The 22,500-nt window shown below is 39.9% G+C and overlaps 1 protein-coding gene across 2 annotated transcripts in view; it reads left to right on the forward strand.

Moving 5' to 3' along the window:
- Adk (adenosine kinase) overlaps positions 1-22,500 on the forward strand; it is a 407,949-nt gene that overhangs the window by 4,942 nt on the left and 380,507 nt on the right. The window contains exon 1 of one of the 2 annotated variants that reach the window (XM_028758527.1): positions 19,566-19,707. The exons of the other annotated variant lie outside the window; for it this stretch is intronic. Coding sequence (XP_028614360.1) covers positions 19,694-19,707 — 14 coding nt within the window. The 5' untranslated portion in view covers positions 19,566-19,693. Of the gene's footprint in view, positions 1-19,565; positions 19,708-22,500 lie in introns of those variants that run through there. 2 annotated transcript variants of the gene reach the window in all.

Genomic DNA, 22,500 nt, shown 5'->3' on the forward strand with positions numbered 1-22,500 from the left:
CACACACACACACACACACACACACACACACACACACACACACACACACACACAAAGATTGTTTAAGGGTTTACTTAAAAGGAAACAAACCGAAATTTCTAAACAGCAAATACTGAGCTTTTCCCAAATACTGGTTCCTAAGCATTTCACTCACACACTCCTATTTTTCTTTTCCTCAGTCTCCTATATCACAGTACATCCTGGGTCTTAAAATTGCATTATAACCCAAAACAAGTCACAGGTAATCAGAGAAGAACTTTAGTGATGCCTTATAAAACACATTTACTGCTTTGGGAAACTCTCTAAAAGAATACAAGAGCACGTGTTTCCTATAGTGGTCTGTAAAGAGGATTAAATGAGGAAAATACATTCAGACCAAAAAAAGTCTCTAGTGTATTGCACAGTGTCTGGTCGTTATAACCAGTCAATTAAAGTCTGTTGTTATACAGAGTAGGACTGATAGGTACCCTTCACCCTTTTAAACCTTTCCAAACCCTATACCTTTATTAATGTGGCTAAAATCAAGTTTGCTGGTTCTAGCTATAAACTTTTCTCTTATATTTACAATTTAATCCTCTAGGCTTTAGGCTATGAAGGAATAGAAAACAAATTCTTTCAGAGACAGTTTGCATAAGGTCGTTTTCTGGGCTTTATGTACTGGGGTGCAGTAAATGTTTTAGGAGTGAGGGAAGGAGGGAGAGAGGGAGAGACAGACCAGTCGTGTGACTAGTCCTAGGTATCCAGGGATAGGCCTGGAAATGCTTGAGCTCAAGGAACATGGAAAGGGCTCTCACAAAAGAAGGGCTCTCACTGGCATTAAAGCTAGTAAGCTTGAACCATCCCAGAACAAGGCTCCATTTTCCTTTTTTGATTAAAATCCTGTCTGTGTGCAGAATGCTCACATTTGGTGTGTGTGTGTGTGTGTGTGTGTGTGTGTGTGTGTATGTATGTATGTATGTATGTGAAGGAAACACTTACAAAGAGTGTTCAAGTCAGGGTGGAAGGCAGCGGTGGGTAAGGTTGTGGTTTCTGGAAACCAGACATTTGGTCAGATTCCCGCTCCTAATAGGTGATCATCTTGGGAAGATTGTTTACTTGCTTTGTGCATCTCTTTCCTCACTTCTAAATGGATTTAATAAGAGTGTCTACTTCATAAGATTATTAGATATTAAGAAAATAAATATAAAACATAGTAAATGTTGAGTAAATCTAAAACAAATGTTGAACAGCTGCTAGTATCGTGATGTTGCTTATCTTGTCATGATGTCCTACTCAACTCCAAATTCTTCACCAGTAAATTTTAAAAAGAAACAGAAATAGACTTGGTGGTATACACAAGTCATAACAGCATGAGAGAGTCTGAGGCAGGAGGATAATAAGTCTGGGCCAGCCTAGGCAATTAGTAAATTTGGTCAGAGGAACCCGTAAATGACAAACAGGCCCCCTAAAATTAAGAAAGGTAACGGAGATGAGATGTAGAGTTAGGCTGTGGGTTTAGGAACTGGTGCAAGTAACATGGTCCGGGAGCCGAAGCCAGAGACCCTAGGTGAAACAGGGACCTGGGTTTCGGTTGTCTGAGAGAAGGCTGAGCTCATCTGCTCTCCACTGTTGCTTTAAAAAGCTGTGGGCCTGAAGTGAAGACAGAAGTGGCCCCACTGCCAGATGGCTCAGCATCAGGAACTGTAAATTCCCTACTGTTACCTAGTACAAGAGCACTGAGCTTGGAGGTCATAGACTCTGTAACTATGGTCACCTGCCTTAAAATTACTGGGAGAAGAAGGAAAAAGTCTGAGATAGTGGAAAGAAGGAAGACCCTTAGAAAATAGTTACAGCCATCAGGAGATAAATTCACTGAAAATCTAATGGAAATATAAGAATGATTTAAAAATGACTATTTTAAAAATCCATCGAAGCAGAAGTAGTCATCAAAAACCAAGCAAGATGTTACGAATAAGAAATATGTAAACATGAAATAGATGGGTTTAGAGATGAAGTTCTCAGAATTAAATAAACCCACACATGAAAAACAGATTCAGAAGGGATGGTTTTGAAAGGAAAATGAGTGAACTGGAGAACAGTATTGTAGTTGTGGTGTAGCTCAGTAATAAAGAGTGGGCTCGGGTTCAGGATGGTTCTGTGTTTATTTTCCAGCTTGATAAAAAGAGAAGTGACAGAGGAGAGAGACTTGGGAGTGAAGTAGGAGTATCAGTATTTGACACTGAGTGTGGTGATGCACACCTGTAATCCCAGCATGGGGTGGAACCAGACCAAGGCAGGTGGACCTCTATGATTTCCAGGCCAGCTTGGTTTACATAGTGAGTTCTGGGCCAGCCAAGGATACTTAGTGAGACCCTGTCTTTTTTTTTTTTTTTTTTTTTTTTAGAATAATCGACAAATAATTCAAGATGATCCTCAGCTATATAATATGGACCTAGGCTATATGATATACTGTCTCAAACAAGATTTTTTTTTTTTAAAAAAAGAAGTATTAGGATAGGAATATAAATAGGAAAGGTACAAGTTTATATGTATTGGAAGTCCAAAAAAGTGATATAAAGGGTGGCAAAGTATGGCAGAGGTGATGGTTCAGAATGTATTGACTTTTAAGAGAAGCCAAATTCCTCTGGTTGAAGGGGTATTTTGCTAGTATGGCAACGACAAAAACCAAATAAAAAAATCCCCAAACCTCAAAACAAAAAACATACTAAGAATATAGATATGTTCAATTCTAATTATATTGACTTGTATAAAAACGTGGAATATTAGTAATTAATTCTGATACCTGGGTAGTGTGGTGTGGCACTGTAGTCCAACCCTTACTTGAAGGGTTTAGGCATAAGGATCACTTGAGTACAGGAGTTGGGGGCTAGCCTGGACAGCATAATGAGCTCCTCTCACCCACCCAGGGCCTCTCTGGATTTGCAAACACACCACGAATGCACGCACACACACATTCACGAACACATGCACGCACGCGTGGTATATGTTAGCTTAATTTTGATATGTCATGGCTAGCTTAATGACTGGGCGTTTCTAATACTTTCCACTGCTAGCAAACACTCCCCTCTGGTACTCCTGAGTTAACGTCTTTTAAAATCTATATTTCATCTCTGCTACCCCAAATATGATTGAGGAAGTGGCCCATGTGACCACTCTCCCTGATTCTCATATGTCAGTGGGCCTTTAGGTCTGGTCTTCTTCCCCATCAGGTTGATTTCTGCTTCCTTCCTCTCCTGGTTCCTAGCCCACGCCAGTCTCAAAGTCCCACCTCAGTCTATCTGCCCAGCCATTGGCCATTGCCTCTTTATTGATTTATCAAAAACCCAATGGGGACAAGGACCTTCAGCGATTGGATGAACAAATTCCCGATTTGGGGGGCCAGATTAATTCAAAGCATTAGAACCAATCCCCAACAATAATAGTTGTATTTAAGTAAAAGAATTGTGAGGTTGTTGGATTGTGTGTGTGTGTGCATGTGTGTTAACTTCTCTAAAGGAATAGGATAGAATGTAAAAAACCAAATACATAAAATGTAAAGGCCAAGCAGTCCAACAGTGGATCTTTACTGAAGGAAAAACCAAGGTTCTGGTAGTTGTTTACTTCACAAGGCTGGATGATGTCTCAGAAGTCCTAATCTGGTGTTGGAATCTCAAGAAAATCTTGGGACAGTCTTTAATCCCTGTCACAGTTTGTAAAAACTAGATTTTAACACCTGTGTGGGATTGGCTCTGGAACAAGACAGTTGAACTTGCCAACAAGAGTGAAGGCAAACAGGCAACAAACAAAGGCTTCCTTCGTCAATGGTCTTTTAAGTAGCCTGCCAGCAGAGGTGTGGCTTTCTCACAGGTTGTCCCACCTCAAATGATCCAATCAAGAAAATGCTTCACAGATTGCCCAGCTGCTTGGGTTTTAGTTGATTCCAGATGCAGTCAACTTGATAGCCAAAATCAGCCATCAAACGTGCTGATTAGGGCTCTTGAATTTAACCTGGAGAATTTGATGTTCACTAAATACATATTTGGCCAGGTGCTGAATGGGTAAATATCACCATACAATATGGTGTACCATACTGGTGACACCAAATATATTTGAAACAAAATAATTGTTATGACTTTATTGTAGGCTGTAATCTTTTGATTCGTATTTCTGAAATCCCAAAGCCCTGGAAACTGGCAGAAAAATTTAAAGTTGCATGTCTTAGTTAGGCTTACCATTGCTGTAATGGAACATCTGGAGAAGGAATGAGTTTATTTGGGTTATGCTCCTACATCACTGTTCATTATTGAAGGAAGTCAGGGCAGGAACTCAAAGCTGGCCGGAACCTGGAGACTGGAGCTAATAACAGAGGCCATGGAGAAGTGCTGTGTACTGACTTGCTCTCATGGCTTGCTCAGCCTGCTTTTCTACAGAACCCAGGACCACCAGCCTAGGGGTGGTACCACCCACAATGGTCCAGGCCCTACCCTATGAGTCGATAATTAAGAAAATGCCCACAGGCTTGCCCACAGCTTGAGCTTATGGAGGCATTAAGTGAGTGTCTCTCCTTCCTGATGACTTCAGCTTGAGTTAAGTTGACATTAAAGTAGCCAGGGCATTAGAAATGAATCATTTTAGCAGTGAAACAAACTAATATGAAGCTTTCTGTAGTAGCTATCTGAGGCAAATGTATACTTTTTGTTCTGTAACTGTCAAAAGTATCTGTTAAATGGCACACTACATGAATCCCTCTAGGGCATTTTATAAAATTTGTTAGTGTCAGCCTTCCGAAGATCTGTAACATTCTGAATTCTAAACACACATGGTTTTCTGGATTTAAGAAATGAAGAGTGAGTAGTCACTTGTGTAGTGTTTGAATTTCTGCAGATTCAATGATTTTTTTATGTTACTTGCTATTTTGTTTCCTGCAGCCAAAGCTAGCCTTGAACTTACTATGTAGCCAAGGATGAGATCTTTAAGATTTGATTCATGTCATGGCAAGATGGCCTCTTCCACCTGAGTACATAGAAGTGTACACTTCATGAAAGGAAACTAGACTTGGGAAAATCTCTAAAGTAGTGTGAGAACAAAAAGAAATACCATTGATTTGCAAACCAGAACACCATTAACAATTTATAGGAAATAACAAACACCCTTTCTGTAATAATTTTAAGTATAATGGAAATGGCCTCATCTTACCATTAAAAAGATGTAGACTAATGGCTTGGATTAAAAAGAAGGAACCAAGTATATGTTGTCTTCCAGGGAAAAGAAAGCTAGCAAAAACTAAATATCAAAGAATGAAGAAAAAAACCAAACTGCCCAGCAAATGGAAGCTGTAAAAAAGCAGACATAGCTACCCTTACATTTGCTAAAGTAAACTTTAAGCCACACTAATTAGAGAGATAAAGGGGGACACTGCATATTAATAAAGGCAACACTTTATCAAGAAGATATAACACCTGTAAATATTTGGTTATCCTTGGATACACTCTTACTTCCTCCCACAGACCATCTGCGTGGGTGTGGGAATTAGTGGAGCTAGTGTATGTGGGGAGTCAGTCAGTGGAGGTGGTGTCCATAGATACGGAGGAAGCAGCTGTTAGTCTTGAGTGAGCCAGTACAGTCATTGCTTCCAGGACCTTGAAGAGAATAGAGTGAGGTGGTGTGATCCTCATAGCAAGAGAAAAACTTCATGTAGTATATATAGCACATAAAGAAAATACGTAAGGCAGCCCTGCAGATCAATCAATCCAACAAAAAAGCCTCATTCTTCAAGGTCCAGTAACTATAACTTTCCTACTCAGCTTGCACAGGGTTCCTCTGGTGTTTGCACTTTGTATCATGCTTTATGGCTGTGTGCTCTATCCATGTGTTTTATTTCACCCAGTGTGGATTGAAGTCAGCAAACTAGATGGGCAGCCTTTAGCCCTCCTAACTGTTCCTTTTGCTGTAGTGTAACTAGATGTGGTTTTTGTTGAATTAATGAATTCTTAAAACATTTTTAATCCAAGTCTCCCCCCCAACCCGGGTCTGTAGATGTCAGAGGACAAGTTTTAGGAATTCTATTATGTTGTTTGCAGGTTAGCCAGGGCTATGTTCTGATAATCTATAAACAAACATAATTAAATAAAAACAGTATTTAAGCCTTTGTTTGTAGCATTTGCTGACAGAGAATGGACTTTTGTATTAGTTTCAAATTCTTACCTCTTTGGCAGTAGATAGAACCTGAAAATACTTCATGGTTCCATGACCTTTTACCTTCTTTGCTACATGGAATAAACTGATGTACAAAATCAAATCAATCTGATACTAGAAGGCATTGTGGCTAAGAAATCCATTTCTAGGTTGAATTCCTGGTTTGTTTTGAGACTAATGAGCTGTTGATTGCATTTGTCCATAGAGAAAATTCCCTCCACACATACCTACATCTCCTATATAGACAGAAACTTTATTAAAGCCTGATGGTTAGTGTTTTCTTTTTTTAATATACTAGAGTTGCTTGTTTGGTAGAGAAGTGGACTTTCTGATAGAGTGACTTTACATACAATGTTTTAGTTATCTATTGAAATGGTGAATCTTTTCCCCTGGGTTAGCAGGTCCTTAGTTAGTGAGGCTGTTTGCAGACTCTGATTAGAGTTTGAAAGCAGCGAAGTTCAGTGACACAGCCCTAGATTTCCAGGGTGCTGTGTAATGCAGTATGCCGTGCAACTAGTGAGCAATGCCGTGGTTGGCCTTAAGCATTTTAATTAAAAAAAAAAAAGTTTGAGTCTAATAACTCACCCAGAAGGTGTCACTTGTAAATAGAATATTGTAGAGGGATTAATGCAGATGTCCAAAGTTTTCTCAAATTTCTTTAAGCTTGATAAATATAGCAAAAATAAACATTTCATTCCTTGAGCCCCAGAGCTGGGATAAACAACCATTGCATTGAAATACAAGGAAATGATCTCTTTGACAAATAAACAGTGCTCATGTGCTGTCTTTGAAGTTAATCACATTAGAGATTTGAACACATTCTTGGCTTAGAGCCATGATTAAAGAAGTCTTAAGTCCTTTTAAAACAGTTTTCAAGATTGTTTTTCCCCAGCACAGCTGAGATCTTATCAATTTTAGTTCTTAGTATGACTCTGTTACTCCATAAAGGTAAGGCAGCTTTCTATTTGAGACTAAGTCTCTGTTTTTACACACTCGCAATGAACTGGTTAGTGTATTTTTAGTTTGGGATAGCATGTGAAGGCCCATTAAAGCATACATTAACAAATTCCACTTGGACTTGTCTGCTACTTAACCCTCGTGTAAATGTATATAATTGGACTGTTTAGATCTGAACTGCTATCATAAAGCACAGGTTTATTATTACATCCAGTAAGTACTAAATGTTTAGAATCAAATAGTACTTTAAAGAACACAAAGGAAATGATTTGTCATTTTTTAATGAGTGGATAGGGGAATAGGTTTTCTGGATGATACAATGAATGGACTTTGGATGAGTTCATTCTATATCCTAAGGATTTCCTTTCTCTTTCTAATTAAGTTTTAGAGAGAGAGAGAAAGAGAGAGAGAGAGAGAGAGAGAGAGAGAGAGAGAGAGAGAGAGAGAGAGAGAGATTGATTGATTGATTGTGTGTGTAAGAACGCTTGTATGCCATAGCACATGTGTAGGAATCAGTTCTCTCCTATTGTATGGGTCCTGGGATTGGGCTCCACCTGCTTTTTTAATTTTTTTTTTAAATTTTTTTTTTTTTTTTTTTTTTTGAGACAGAGTCCTCCCAGGTAGCCCAGGATAGTCTTGAGCTCCCAGTGTGGCTCAGGAATTTGCAGGGATACTCCTTCCTCAGCCTCCCAGGTGCTGGATATCAGGAGTATACCACCACCCTAGCTGAAGGGTGCTTTGTAGAGAAGTAGATTTCTGTACTTACAGACAAGGATCTGTGTGCCCGAATTCCCTTCCCTGACTGTGCAGTATCCCTTCACACACACCTGAACCCTTTGACTATAGTTTTTGTGAAGCCTGCCTGCATTCTGGAGAAGACTTGGTGACATCTTGTAAATATCAAGTCAGATGCAGAGGCATTTAACTGTTTCCTTGTTGGCCATTATCTTGTCTTTTTAAAAATTCTCATTCAGACAAGAGTCCTTACTGTGTTTCCCTGGCTTGCCTGTAAGTTCTTAGGAGACCAGTCTGGTCCTGAATCCACAGAGTTCCTCTAATACTGCCTCCCACATGCTGGGAAGAAGTTACATGCCTTTCTTTGGGCATGAGGTTGCTTCTTTCAATTACATTAATACAGATTCTCTCAGCCTTATTCCCCAAGGGCTGCTTGGAAAGGCTGAAGGGAATGGGATTTGGGAGAACGGTAGGGAGAGGGCTGAGTGCAAATCCTAGGGCGGTTGTAAGTGTTCCCTTCTGCAGCTGGTATTTCCTGCAGATCTTGGCTGTGGTTGTGAAAGCAATCACAGATCAGGATGAGCCAGATAAATTTGGAAATGGTGATTCAGAATTGCATATAATTTTATTGGAAACTCACCAGACATGGTTTAGACTCCAGATTTTTAGTGCTTGGTGAAGAAGATAGAGTGTAGTATTTGTTTCACATTGTTGTGAGAATTGAAGTCCAAAGAGATTAATTTATTTAGGGAAAAACAGCTAGTTTACTAGTTACTAAATATCAGAGGTGAGATTTGATCCCACAACTTTAGCTTGTAATTATACTCTGAAACATTGTAATATACTCTGAAACAAATGAAGCATTGGTTTTCTTAGGATTTTGTTTTAGATGAAAATAACATGTTTAAAGAAAATGATAATGACTTTCTTTTTCCATTTTCTTATTGATACTTCTGACACCATCTAAACTGCCCTTAGTTGAGGAATAAATCCAAAAGTCAAGCGTTCCTTCATGCAAGCCTGGTCTACAGATTGAGTTCCAGGACAGCCAAGGCTACACAGACAAACTATCTGGAATCCCTCCAAAACAAGCAAACAAAACCCAAACAAACAGGCAAACAAACAGAGTTCATAGTGGGGGCTCATGTCACACTCAGGGTCTCTGACTCATCCTTCTTTGCTGTTTATATTACAGTACAAAACTACAAATTGGAAGTTCTTAAAGTGAATTCTGTACACAGTAGGTACACACACTATTTGAAGATGTGATTTGTAATCAGGTTTAAACTTTTGATTTTCCAGTTTTCTTTTACACATGAAGTTTAAATTATTTTACTGATTTGTTTTTGTTTTACATTTAAATATGTGTACCCCTCTGTGCCACATTTCATGTTTGCTGAGGTCAAAGGACAACTTGATGGAAATTGGTTATCCTACCTTCTGGGTCCTGGGGACTGAACCCAGTTATGATGCTTAGCACATACCTTCATCTGCTGAGCCATCTCAGCTCTGCAGATGTAGTGTTTCCACCCAGGAATAAATATTCTCTGTGGCATACACTTAATGGTATGTTTTACCGGTGCCTTCATTCATTGAGTTTGAATTTTGAGCAGCTTGTATTTTCTAATTAATAATGTGGAAAAGCCAATGTTGCTTGTGCTTTTTAGTTAAAATGTCCCAGTAAGAGAGTACTTTTTGATGAGTTTAAGTCTGTTTCAGAGATTTTGTACTTTTTCCTTGATTCTAATAATTTGAATATTATCTTTTTAGTATTATTAGTTATTAAAGTAAGGTAGAATGGAGGCTGGAGAGACGGCTCAGCAGTTACAAATGCTTACTCTTCTTTCAGAGGACCCTAGTTTGGTTGCCAGCACCTGCACCAGGTGCCTTTTGTAGACTCCATGGACTTAAGCAAATACATATCTATACATGTTGTATGCTTGTGCAAATGCACATATAAAATATAAAAAGAAAGTCTTTACAGGATAAAAATGCAGAAACTCCCGTTCAGAGAATTTAAATCTTGTGCCTATAATCATGCATTAAGTTTCAGGACTAGGACTTAACCTGCACTATGTCTTTATTATAACATTTTTTTTTATCAATTATTCACAATTTTGACATCTAAAACAACAATCAACAGTGATGTATAGGATTAAAACATTAAATAGGCTTTTGCTTTAGCCAGTATTCCTGTCTTAGACAGGGAACAATTACTAGTAATCTTCTAAGATGCTGATAATCTGTTAATACTGTTAATAATTTAAAATCCTATCAAAACAGCAGAGATGAAAAATCTTTTGCTTTAGAAATGACCCACTGTAACAAATAGTCTTGAGCCATGAGCAATTAAAAGAAAAGAAAAAAAAGCCCAAACTTTCAGCTTCAGTAATGGTGAATCCCTAGCACTAAGCAAGCTGAGGCAGGAGGATTGAATTTTTAAATCAACATGGGCTACATAGCAACACTTGTCTTAAAAACAAACAGGACTAGTGACATGGCTTAGCAGGTGAAGGTGCTTGTCACTGAGCCTGATGACCTGAGTTCATTCTCTAGGACCCACATGGTGGACAGAGAGCACCTGTGAATCCATACACATAATACATGCAAAAAAATGAAAATAACGAAAAAAAAATAGTGTCAGCCGTCAGGGGGCAGAGGCAAGTAGATTTTTATGACCTGAAAGCAGCCTAAATAGTGAGTGCTAGGCTAGTTAAGACTACATAGTGAGACACTGTTTCAAAATATCATAAAACAAAACAACAAAAAACAAATAAAAAGTAACCTCTATAAAGAATTGTTAAAATTTCAGGTAGCTTAGTTAAAACTTTTTTATGTTTATGAGTGTTTTGCCTGTGTGCATTTCTGCATGCTTCTTGTGGGTACTGGTGCTCACAGAGGCCAGAAGAAAGCATTGGGTATCCCAGAACTGGAGTTACAGATGTGAGCCATAGTGTGGGTGTGGGGATTGAACATGGGTCCTCTGGAAGAGCAGCCAGTGCTCTAAAATGCTGAGCCATCTCTCCAGCTTTTCCCCGGGTAGCTTATTTTTAAAAGTATGATTGTAAAATTTCTTTAGTATTTAAAATATCCTAAAATTTCATTTTTATCCTGTTTCATAAACATAGGAAAAAAGAAATAGAAGGGGGAAATAGATTTGTGAATGAGGAAGGGAAAAAGAAAACAAGATACAGTTGAAAAAGAGAAACATTCTTAGTTCTTTCAGCTATTCCTAATTCCTTTGTGACCTCCTTTTAGCTTTTCAGTTTTTCACATATTCTGAGATATGTGAGTTTGTGGGAAACTTCTGGATATAAATTGTAATACATTTGGGCTGTTAGCATGGTACAAAGAAAAGAGCTTTGGGTTAGGAATCAGGATATTAAGGTCTTAAAGGGTTTTGTTCAAGGTTTGTGTGTCCACCTGTGAAGAAAGAGTACAGACTGAAATATTTTTCAGACTAAGTTGTGACTCAGTAGTTTATAAAAGAGAAGCAGAAACCTATTTGGTGGCAAATTCTTATAATTTTCAGCACTAAGGAAGCTAAGCAGGGCACCTTGGGTTTGAGGCCAGACTGATATAACTTACTGAGGAGACCTTTCCCTGGATGAGGGGCAGAAGGGGAAGAAGAAGGGGGTAGAAAGTAACTACAGAGCCGGGCGGTGGTGGCGCACGCCTTTAATCCTAGCACTTGGGAGGCAGAGGCAGGCGGATTTCTGGGTTCAAGAGTTTGAGGCTAGTCTGGTCTACAGAGTGAGTTCCAGGACAGCCAGGACTACACAGAGAAACCCTGTCTTGAAAAAATCGAAAAACAAAAACAAAAACAAAAAAACAAAAAAAAAAAGAAAGAAAAAAAGAAAGTAACTACAGTATAAAATGTAGTCTTCGCAGAGAATGTGCTTTCCTATTTCAAAGTTAGGGGCTTTTGTTAAGCTACAAGAGTTGGTGGGTCAGAAATTCAGAATGGGACTGAAGTATGTATCCAATATATATTTTTTTAAATCTAAGATTTTAATTCTGTTATTCTTTGAGTTATGTCAAATATTCTATGACAGGCATGGTAGTACATGCCTTTAGTTTCAGCAGAGAGCCAGTGGTAGGTGGATCTCTTGAGTCTGAGGCTAGCCTGCAGTACAAAGTGAGTTCCAGGACAGCCAGGAGTACACTGAGAAACAGTGTCTGGAAAAACAAAAGCAAAAACAGATTCTGAGACAGAATCTTAATATGTGTCCTAAGCTCACAACCTTCCTGCTCCAGTCTCCAGGATCACAGGAATGGGCTGCCACTCTAAGGTGACTTTTAATTAATCAGTCAACTTTGTGTTTTGAGACAGTGTGTGTCTCCATAGCCCAGGCTTGCTTTGATCTCACAGTCCTGCCTCTGCTGCCCATGTGCTGAGGAATCCTTTTATTTTCATTTATTTTTATTTATCTTGAAATTTTACTTCATTTTTGTTTATTTGTAATGTGTGTGGGTTTGTACACATGTGGGTGCACGTGCCCTCAGTCCAGAAGAGGGCATCAGATTCTCTGGAGCTGGAGTTTCAGGCCTTTGAGAATTACCTAACATAGGTGTGTGTTTAACCACTGAGCCATTTCTCTTGAGAAAGATTTTTAAATTAAAATTATTATGATGATGATGTATGGGCATTTCTGCTTGCATGCATGTCTCTGCATGCCTGGTGACCTCGGAGGCCAGAAGAAATTTTTGGATCCTATGGAACTGGAATTACAAATAGTTGTAAGCCTCCATTTGGGCACTGGCCCTTGAACACAGGTCCTCAGGAAGAGTAGCCAGTGCACTTAACTACTGAGCTATCTCTCTAGCCCCATCATTTCAGAACCAACGAGGTAGATGTGGTTATTTTTCAGAACATTTTTCATCAATGCATTCTGTATCAGAGCCCACACTCAACTTTCCTCTCCTGTGGAAAATGGTAAGCAGCAGGAGTTAGCAAAGGACATACCTGGCTGATATTTAAAAACTTGTAACAATGGAACCCTTGTGAACATTTATGGTCACTTCTGAGGCTCCTAAACTCTTAGTATGAAATGATTTTACTGATGTTTAAATTGATTTGTACAACAAGCTAAATGTCTGAGATTAGTTACTTAGCTTAATAGTCAATTGGCTATTCTTCCCCCACCCCTCATTTTTTGAAGCAGTCTTTTTTCTGTGTACTCCAGGCTGGCCTCAAACTTTGTGCTTTTGCCTCAGCTTCCTCATGGCTGGGATTATGTATGAATGCTGTCATACTCTGTTGGCTCCTAAATTCTTGGAGGGTGGGAAAGAAAAGTTTGTTTTGTTTTGATTTAAAAAAAAAAGTCATTCTGACATAAATGAGACTGTGGTTGAAAAATTCAAAACCTGAGATCTAAGAAAAACAATAAACATAGTTTGTATGAAGCTGTAGCTACTTAGAAAGCTGTGTGTGACTGAATTTCTGCCTCATGGGTAAAATTGTGTGAGACTTTGGGTATTTATAAAAGTCTCAGACTTGTCAGAACACCTTGAGTTTACACCAGTAAGAACACTGTTTTCCATCCTATATATAATTAGCCCCAGTTCAGAAGTCAGTCTGCCATGGCTTGCATTTCTGGTCTATGAAGTATGATAAGAAGTAAATAAATAATTTGGCCACTTTGAGCTTCTGATTTTTTCCTCCGTAAAATGTAAAATGTGATAGTAAGGCATTTCCTGCCGGGGCTGCTGTAATTCCAATGGGTAAGAACTTGCAACAAAAACAGCATTGAGCATAGTATAAATTAAGGCAGCAAGTTTTACATACCTGAGGCTGCTAGAAGATGCTCAAGTAGAGTTGTTCACCTTTAGGCTGTTGTCCCAGTGAAACTGCAAACACAAGTCAAATAACATAGAAATAACATAGAAAACAGGGCTGGAGAGATAGCTCAGTAGTTAAGAGCACTTGCTGCCCTAGGAGATAGAGCTGGACTTTAAGTCCCCAGCACCTACAGGGTGGCTTATAATAGGCTGTAGCTACAGTTCCAGGGATTCTTAGGCCCTCTTCTGGCCTCCACAGGCACTGCATACACGTAGTACGCTTACATACATGTGGGCAAAATACTTAAAATCTTTAAAATACTTTAAAAATCTTAAAACAACAAGAACAACAACAGAAAGTATTATGGTTCAAGACGGACTAGAAAATAAGTTGTGTTTCCTAGATCTCTGCCCCTGGCTTTGACTCTAGTCTCCCAAGTTCCCAGTGTCTATCAGTGAGTTAGAGCTCCATCCTCCATGTCTAGTCCTCTAGCTAATGACTCCCAGATCCGTCCACTTCACATCCCTTCCTATCTTTGTGTGTCAGAGCACTTGCATGCATCCCCTGGGTTGCTGAACCCAGCTCCTGATTTTTTGCTTTCCTGCTTCTCTTCTCCACTCAACACATATAAAGATCAGTTTTCCATTGTTTTAATGACAGTGGCTTCTTGTCATGTTTCTAGGCTCATTGTATCTTATAGATCTGTGGCCAGATAATGTCTTTTTTATTTGTTTTTCTTTACAGTGCTGGTTGAGATCTTTTAGGTTTGCCCTGTGTGGAATGGGCTTCCCCACATAGGATTCATAGGGTTCTCCCTTGGAAGAGAGAGAACTTCCTTGATGATCCAATGCAAAGACATTCCCTGCATTGATATCTTGGTTGTAATTCTCTGAATACCACCATGGCCAGCAGAGTGACAGTCTGTGAGAGGCAGGAAGGCAGTTCAGTTCAGCACAACTAAGTAGCCCTTGCTGGTTCAAATTCAGGAATCTGACTTGGAGCGGCTTATTTTAGGCATATTTAAGCATAGCACAATTTAGTGAAAACTTTTAGATTGACTACATGTGACACTCTCCATAAAGATGGTTTATGTAGATTGACTACATGTGACACCTTCCTTAGAGATAGGTTCTATATATTGACAAGCTCATGATAAGTGTCTAGGGGCGAGTCCAATGTGGTCTTGACCACACAGATAGTGCAGGGGTCACCAGGCTGTTAACCACATCCACTCTCAGCCTCTGGCTGGATAACAAGTTATGCATCCCTTCCTTTGAAAAAACAGCCTCATTCTTTTAACACGTCTAGTTCCCCTAATGCTTATCTGTGAGCACAAGACCCTATGTACCGCTCATATAGCACTTTTGATCATTTGGTGGTTCTTGTTTATTACTTGGTTATTCATCTGTAACACTTTAGACTGAATGTAAATTCTACAAAAGGAGAATTGCTTATCTTTGCTGGATATCTAGTGTCTGGCACAGTGGAGGAAATGATACATACACATATATATGTATTATGTGTGTATGTGTATTGAGGTACATATGTAGAGTGTATACTTGTATTAGACAAGATTTCACTGTGTAGTCCTGACTGGCCTGAAACTTGCTACATAGACCAGGCTGGTCTTGAACTCAGAGATCCACATGTCTCTGCCTCCCTAGTGCTGAGATTAAAGGTGTGCACCATACTCAGTAAATATTTGATGAATTAATGAATGCTTGGGAAGCAGTGTTGTGTACTTTTATATAGTTTTCATTGAGCACTAGTTCACTGAAAATTAAACACTTGTGTGGATATGCCTGAGAAAATTTTGTTAAAAATTTTTACTAAAGTTTAGTCACTCAAGTGTTATCGTATACTTCAAAATCTCCAATGAATTGTCAGGTTCCATTTAAAGATTGTTTGAAAATGGAACATTAAAATGAAATATAACCTAAGAATATGCAGATAATCTAATAGTCAACTTCTTGTAGCATGTCTTGAGATAGCTATATATTCCAGTATTTATTTGAATGGCCCTTTCTAACTAAAAAAAAGACAACTCAGGAGGTGGATGTGGTGGCGCATGCCTTTAGTCATATCACTCAGGAGGCAGAGGCAAGTGGATCTCTGTGAGTTTGAGACCAGTCTGGTCTACAAAGGGAGTTGCAGGACAGCCAGGACTGTTACAGACAACTCAGTCTGTATTGGGATGGAAGTTCACAGTTCTTTCTTTAATAAGAACTGAAGTGAATCTGATATGTCACATAGAGTGAACTCCTTTGTGTTTCAGATAAGGAAGCTGATGATCAAGCATGTTGAAGGTTAGAAAGTGTTTGGCAGGCCCACAATTAAAATTCCCATCTCCTTGGTGCTGGAAGGGTGGCTCAGTGGTTAAGACTGTATTCTGATCTAGGTAGGTAGTAGAGGACCCTAGACTGGACTTCAGCTCCAAGTCAGGTTACTCACAACTGCCTGTAATTCCAACTCTAGGGCATTCTGTGTCTTCTTCTGGCCTCCTCTGCACTTAACATGCACATACCCCTACCCCAACACACATAGACCTCATTAAAAAACAATACAAATAAATCATTAAAACAAAGAATTCCCACTCCCACATTTCTAGCCCCCCCCCCCCCCATTTTTGGTACCTTTTACTATGGTATGCCTTTGTTTGTTTTGAGACAGGGTCTCACTGTAACTCTGGCTGGCCTGTAATTCACTATATAGACCAGGTCGCCTCTGCCTCCTGTGGTAAATCATTTTATTCAGGGACACAAGTTGAAAGATTTCTCTTATGAGTAAGATAAAAATTGCTTTAAAAATACAATCTTTTTAATATTTAGTACAGGGATGTGTGTAGGGGGTTGATCTGCGGCATTTTTAAGTATCATGTGGGTAATAGTCCACATCTATGTGATGACAACTAGGCTATTCAAGCAAAACTCCATAGTGGTATTTTTACTTTTTATTATTATTTATTATTATATTATTTTATTATTGTAGAATTGTGACAAAGCAATTAACCAAGACAATCATAGATATTTTATTATTAATCCTGTCTTTAAAAGTTCATGTATAGGCTGGAGAGATGGCTCAGAGGTAAAGTGCACTGACTGCTTTTCCAGAGGTTCTGAGTTCAATTCCCAGCAACCACATGGTGGCTCACAACCATCTGTAATGGAATCTGATGCCCTCTTCTGGTGTGTCTGAAGATAGTGGCAGTGTACTCATACACCTCAAATAAATAAATAATCTTAAAAAGAAAGTTAATGTACATGAAAAAGGAGACATTTACAAAAAAACCCCAGATTCTCTAAAAATAAGGATAGTTTTGTTAGTGTATTCTTAAAATTATAGATTTTTTAAAGAGCAGGGATGTTTTACCTTTTTAAGCCATTTTAAGATGACAAAGTACTGGGGATCTAGGTAGATAGAGTATTTGTCTAGCATCACCGATTATATTCTGTATTTTTGCTTTTTTTATTTTATACTATGTCTTTGAGCATTTTCCTATTTCTTTGAAAAAATATGGAAACATTTCATAATTGCCCTATGATTTTCTATTATTGAAATATTACATTGCTACTGGTTTACAGTATATAACACATTTTTGGTATTGTTAATGATCAAGTTTGTAACGATACAGAATATTTGTTCATATTGGTCTACTTTTTAATAAATAATTGCTTCAAAAATGGAATTTCTGATACACATTGGCAAAGGCTTTCCCAAACTGTGCTCATTCATCTTCCCACTGAAAATGTTCTGGAGTGCTTTTTTATTTTATTGTACTCTTAAAAACAGATTGGCTGCTTTTTAAGAGCATTACTGTTATTTCTGGGCCTGGAGTGTCTGTTGAAAAGATTAGTAGGTGGGTCCACACCTTTGTTCTGCTATCTAAAGTCAGTTAGCTACTTGGGGCTTGCTGTCTGTCTGCTTTATAGCAGCCTCCGAAACCAAGATTAGATAAAGTGAACAGAAGAGCAGTTGAGAGGACCAGTGCACGGGGGGCCCTGCTCCTAGCTCATTCCTCAGCCTCTTCAGTTTGTCTTACCCAACTGACTCTGAAGGAACAATCACATCTAAGTACAGTTTGTTGAAATAATGTTTTTGTGTTTAAGTTTCTCAAGTGACTGGCATCTAAATATATTTTTCTGAGCCTCAAGAAAAATCACATTGCTTCACTTTTAACATAAAAGTTAGGTCCATTATATTTACTTGGTGCCTTCAAAATTTTTGTTTATTTGTATGTGTGTGTGTGATGTGTGCCACATGTGTGCGGGTTCCAGGGAGTCTGGATTCCCTGGAGGTGGAGTTATAGGGTGTTTGTGAGCCACCTAATGTGGGTGCTGGGAGCTGGACATAGGTCCGGAAGAGTAGCAAGTGCCCTTTTTTACTGAGATATCCCTTCAGCTCCCAAGTACACAGTATGACACTCTACCCATCCTCCTTTTTTTGAAGCTCAAGGACAGTTCATTAGTGTTTAAGATGAAAATCTCAAGATAGACTAGCTGTAAATCTTTAAACTGTCTGGAAGGGCGGAGGAGACTTGTAGCAGAAAGCCATGCTGCTTGAGATAAGGGGACGTGAAGGTCAGTCACCTGACAGCAGGCACCCATTTAAAAATTAAAAAAAAAAGTTTGTTGGGGTGGAGACATTCTTCATGGTTTCTATGTATCTGGAGATCAGGGGATGGGCAACAATACATGCCTCCATCAAGTGGGCTCTGAGACTAGAACGGAGGTCCTAGCCTTGGTAGCAGCCTTTAACTACTGAGCTATGTTCCTCCCTTCCCCTCCTCTCCTTAGCGACCCTGAAGATTGAACTGAGGTCCTCATACTCAGAAGAAAAAACTGCTGAGCCATGCCTTCAGTCCCTCTCTCCCATCTATTCCTTGATAGTGTTGGACTTGTTTCTGATAGATGTCAGACCAAGGAAACTGATCGCCATTGTATGTGCTCAGTAAATGAGTGCCGCTGGATGTTGTCCTCAGCTAACATAAATATTATTACACAGAGAATAAAGAAGGAATAAACAAAAGCTATTTGGGACATAAAGCATTTACTTCCACCCCTTGTGTTTTCCAGCTCACTGTAGCTCACCATAAACTTTAACATCAATCTTTGCGGTAGCTTTAAATGCTTGTTTCACAGCTCGGGTATTTGGGAAAGCGAGGCAATCTAACATGTGTAGCAAATAGGGCATTGGCTAATTTGGTTTGGAGGATATGAACTTTATTTAGTGCATACGTGGATCACCTGGGTACACACTAAAAATACCGGTTGTCTGGACCTCACCTCACTTAGATTCTGATTCACCGTTTAATGAACTCTAAATACATTTATATTAGATAACTGTTTAAGTGTTTCTGAAGTTCAAGAACGTTTGGGATCATCATCTGCAACTGACTACCCGAGGCTGCAGCTTGGAATTCAGCGCGCCTTGCAGCTGTTGCCACGCTTTTAGTTTTCCCCAGCCTGAGGTTTCCCAGGTGGCTGCGTTTCGTCTACAGATGGGGTTTTGCAGACTGTTAAACCACGTCCATGATTTGTCCTGACAGCATCTCTTTCCCCAGACAGTTAAAGGGACCTGAGCTCGCCCATGTGACTGCGAACCCGGTTGCCAGCGGCGCGGCCATTTTTGAGGCGGGCACTCAACCTTGTTGCCCCGTGGGGCCGGGAGGGCAACAGGGGAGGTGGTTACCAGGACTCAAGATGGCCACCGTGCCCACTAGCCAGCCCTCTGGCTGGTCAGCTAGCCCGCGTGGCAGCGAGCCTGACCGAGCCCCGCGGGCAGCGAGCCTCCGCGTTCAACCCTGGGGGCGGGGCTGCAGCGGACCGACGGGGGCGGGGAGTCCGCCCTCCTCTGGCCGTAGCCAATCAGCGCGTGGGGCCAGCTCGCCCCGGGCCGCCCGCGCGCGGGGTGTGTGAGGACGCGCTTTCCGTCGCTGAGTGCCAGAGCTGGGGAGCAGTTGCTGTGGTACCTACTGCTACCCGGGCAGACGCTCAGCATCGGACCTCGGACGCGGGGCGCTGCGGTGCGGGACGGGTAGGTGAAGTCATGACGTCCACCAGGTAAGCAGAGGGCGGCCGCTTCAGCTATGTCCCGGCTGGGCGTGAGCTTGCAGATTCAGGGAGAACTATTTCCCCTTCCCTAGGTCTAGAGCCTCGGTTTACCGCTGGCCCCTCTTCTGTCGGATGTTCCCGTCACACTTCTCACTGATACGTTTCTGGTTTCTTCCGAAGTTTTTTGGATTTGTAGCACAGGGCGCTGTCCTATTTGTTGCCACTTACTTGAGGTGACCCTTGCTCAGATTCCAGGGTCTGTGTGGCTTACTTGTGTGTGTAATGAATTTCTCATGAAAAACTGCCTACCGCCCTCATCGACCCACTGTGGGGTGATCCCGGCCCCAAGGGAATGTGCTGTGTACAGTGTGTGCCCATTCCTCTGTGTCATGCCTTCTGACAGAACTTCATGGTTAGCCATGAGCAGATCTGTAAAGTTGGCACCTCTCACGTAGATTGTTCCTAAGTTGTGAAATTGTGTGTCTCTAAAATATTTGCCTATGACTGGAATTAGTACTTTGGTTCTCGAAGGTACCATATGTTTGCCTACTTTTATATTAGCGTCACAAGTGAAATAGATTTTGATATAATGAAAGCAGACTCACCCAATCACAGGTCCAGGGTTTTGAAGGTTCCTCTTTTTTTGGTTGTGGCGGTGGTGGGGAGCAAATGGTTACACCTAAGTGGGCTTACCCACATTATTTAGCTTCTACTGAATGCTTATGTAAATGTGACTGTTTATAAAAAAAGAGAAGTTTCCTCATTTACCCAGTGTTTTGGAATGCCTTTTTAAAAGCAAATCTTGTTCTTTATTTTCCAAAAGAAAGGAAGGCCCCAGCACAAATTTGAAGAGAAGTAATTTGGGGCCATGAACTTTAAAGGGCCTATGTACTAGTAAGTTAATGGCTTTTTGGTGGTAATTTTGTTACTCCTTTAGAACCTTTTCCTCAGGCATGATAGGACACAGTGGTGCTGATCTAGGATGCTGCCTTTTCTCTTAAATTTATAATTATGTAGTAAGGTGGACAAAGAGTACTGGTCATTCATTATGCAGGAGAAAGTCAGGTGTGGAGACCCATATGGCCTCCTTGGTAAATGACGTTGCAGCATATAAATCTATTGAAGTTAATGGCATTTTACTGTAAATTAGGATAGTGCTGTATGGCAGCAGTTAATTTCCCTTCTTTTCATCCGTATGTCCCTTCCTATCCCTACAGGCTTAGGTGTGCTGGCCAAAAATGCTTTCTAGAGACTCTCTCTTCTTTAATGTCTTGGGAATTGAACTCAGGGCCTTGTTCCCAATAAACACATCCTCCCTGTGGTTTTAATTGCCCATTTTACTCCAGGCCACTCCTCACTGGTGAAACGTCCAAATGGGTAGGACAGAGATGTGTTTGTAGTGTAGGATGTAGTAGTTGCTTTCAAAAGTCTGAGTTAACACCAGCCTTGGATATATTTTGAAAATGCAGATAAGTGACTTTTTTTTTTTTTTTTTTGTCTGCTTCTTCAGGGTTCAGTTAAAGTTCTGAGTTACCATGACATGGCTTGGAAAAAAAAATCACACTTTGCCGTAGGAACTAAGTTGGAGAAAAGTTGAGTGCCTAACACAGAAACTGTCAGTCGCAAAGTTAGGAATCTAGATCTTGATACCTTTGTAGAAACAGTACACTACATTTTCTGAAAAAAAAAAAAATTACAAAATATACAGAGGTAAGACATCTGTAGGAACCCTTTTGCTTTCCTCTTTCTGGTAGCTTGGTTCCTACCAAGCGTCTGCAAGGAGGATGAGGAAGGTGGAGTGGCACTATAGATGAGGGGTCTGGAAGTGCCCAATGAAGACTGCAGCCACTGCAGTTAATGTCTTCAGTCAGCATGTCTGGAGTGTTCCCCTTCACTTGGCAGCCTAACAGTAACACAAAAGCTAAGTCTTAATACCTTCTTCTGGTGATCCCACATTATCAAAATCTGACCTCATGTCCTGTGTTCTTGCCTTTACCCCACACTTAAAATAATTGTTGCTAAATATAGCAGCATGTGACTTTGCAGTGACTATCAAAGAATATAGGATTATAAACCAGACATACCTAGAGTCTAATTGAGGCTCTTTTCTAATTCTTTCTACCGTGGGCATTTGTTTAATGAGATACCTCACTGCTGTGATACCAACCTGTATCCTACAGTGTTACAGGGAAATTGTACTTTAAAACTTTGTTTTGATTTTGATATTTTGAGACAGGGTCTCACTGTTATACTGGGCTAGCTTAGAACTTGCTACAGTAGCCCTCCATAGCTGTTCTCAAAATCGGTATCTTTTGCTTTGATCTCTTGAGTGCTGAGATGATAGGTGTGTCCCACTATCAGTACAATGCTTTTAAATTTCAAGACATTTTATGAGTGTAATATAGTTTTTAATCTTAAAAGCCTTTCTACCCTAGGAAATGATGTCACTTGAAAAGGCATGTTTAAAGCTTCACTTTATAAACAGGAAACAATTTACCTATGTAATTGCCTCATTTTACAGTTGAAGACACTAAAGATCAGAGGTAATATAATTCATTCGGGTTCATGTAAATTGTTACATATTTTGAACCAGATCCTAGATTTTGAGATTCTTCATTTAAGCCCTGCTATGCCATTTGTAGTGTACTAGTCAGTTCTTAAGAATTTCTAGTTATTTTTATTTATTTTTTTCAAGCTTAAAGTCTTGAATGATTTGGCTAGAGGTAGTTGGACATTCATAATTTGTATTTTATTCTACTCAGTGATGAAGAAGCTAAATTTTTGACTTAAAAATTGCTTATC

Source organism: Grammomys surdaster, unplaced genomic scaffold (genome assembly GCF_004785775.1).
Source record: "Grammomys surdaster isolate TR1022 unplaced genomic scaffold, NIH_TR_1.0 126198, whole genome shotgun sequence".
NCBI lineage: Eukaryota > Metazoa > Chordata > Mammalia > Rodentia > Muridae > Grammomys > Grammomys surdaster.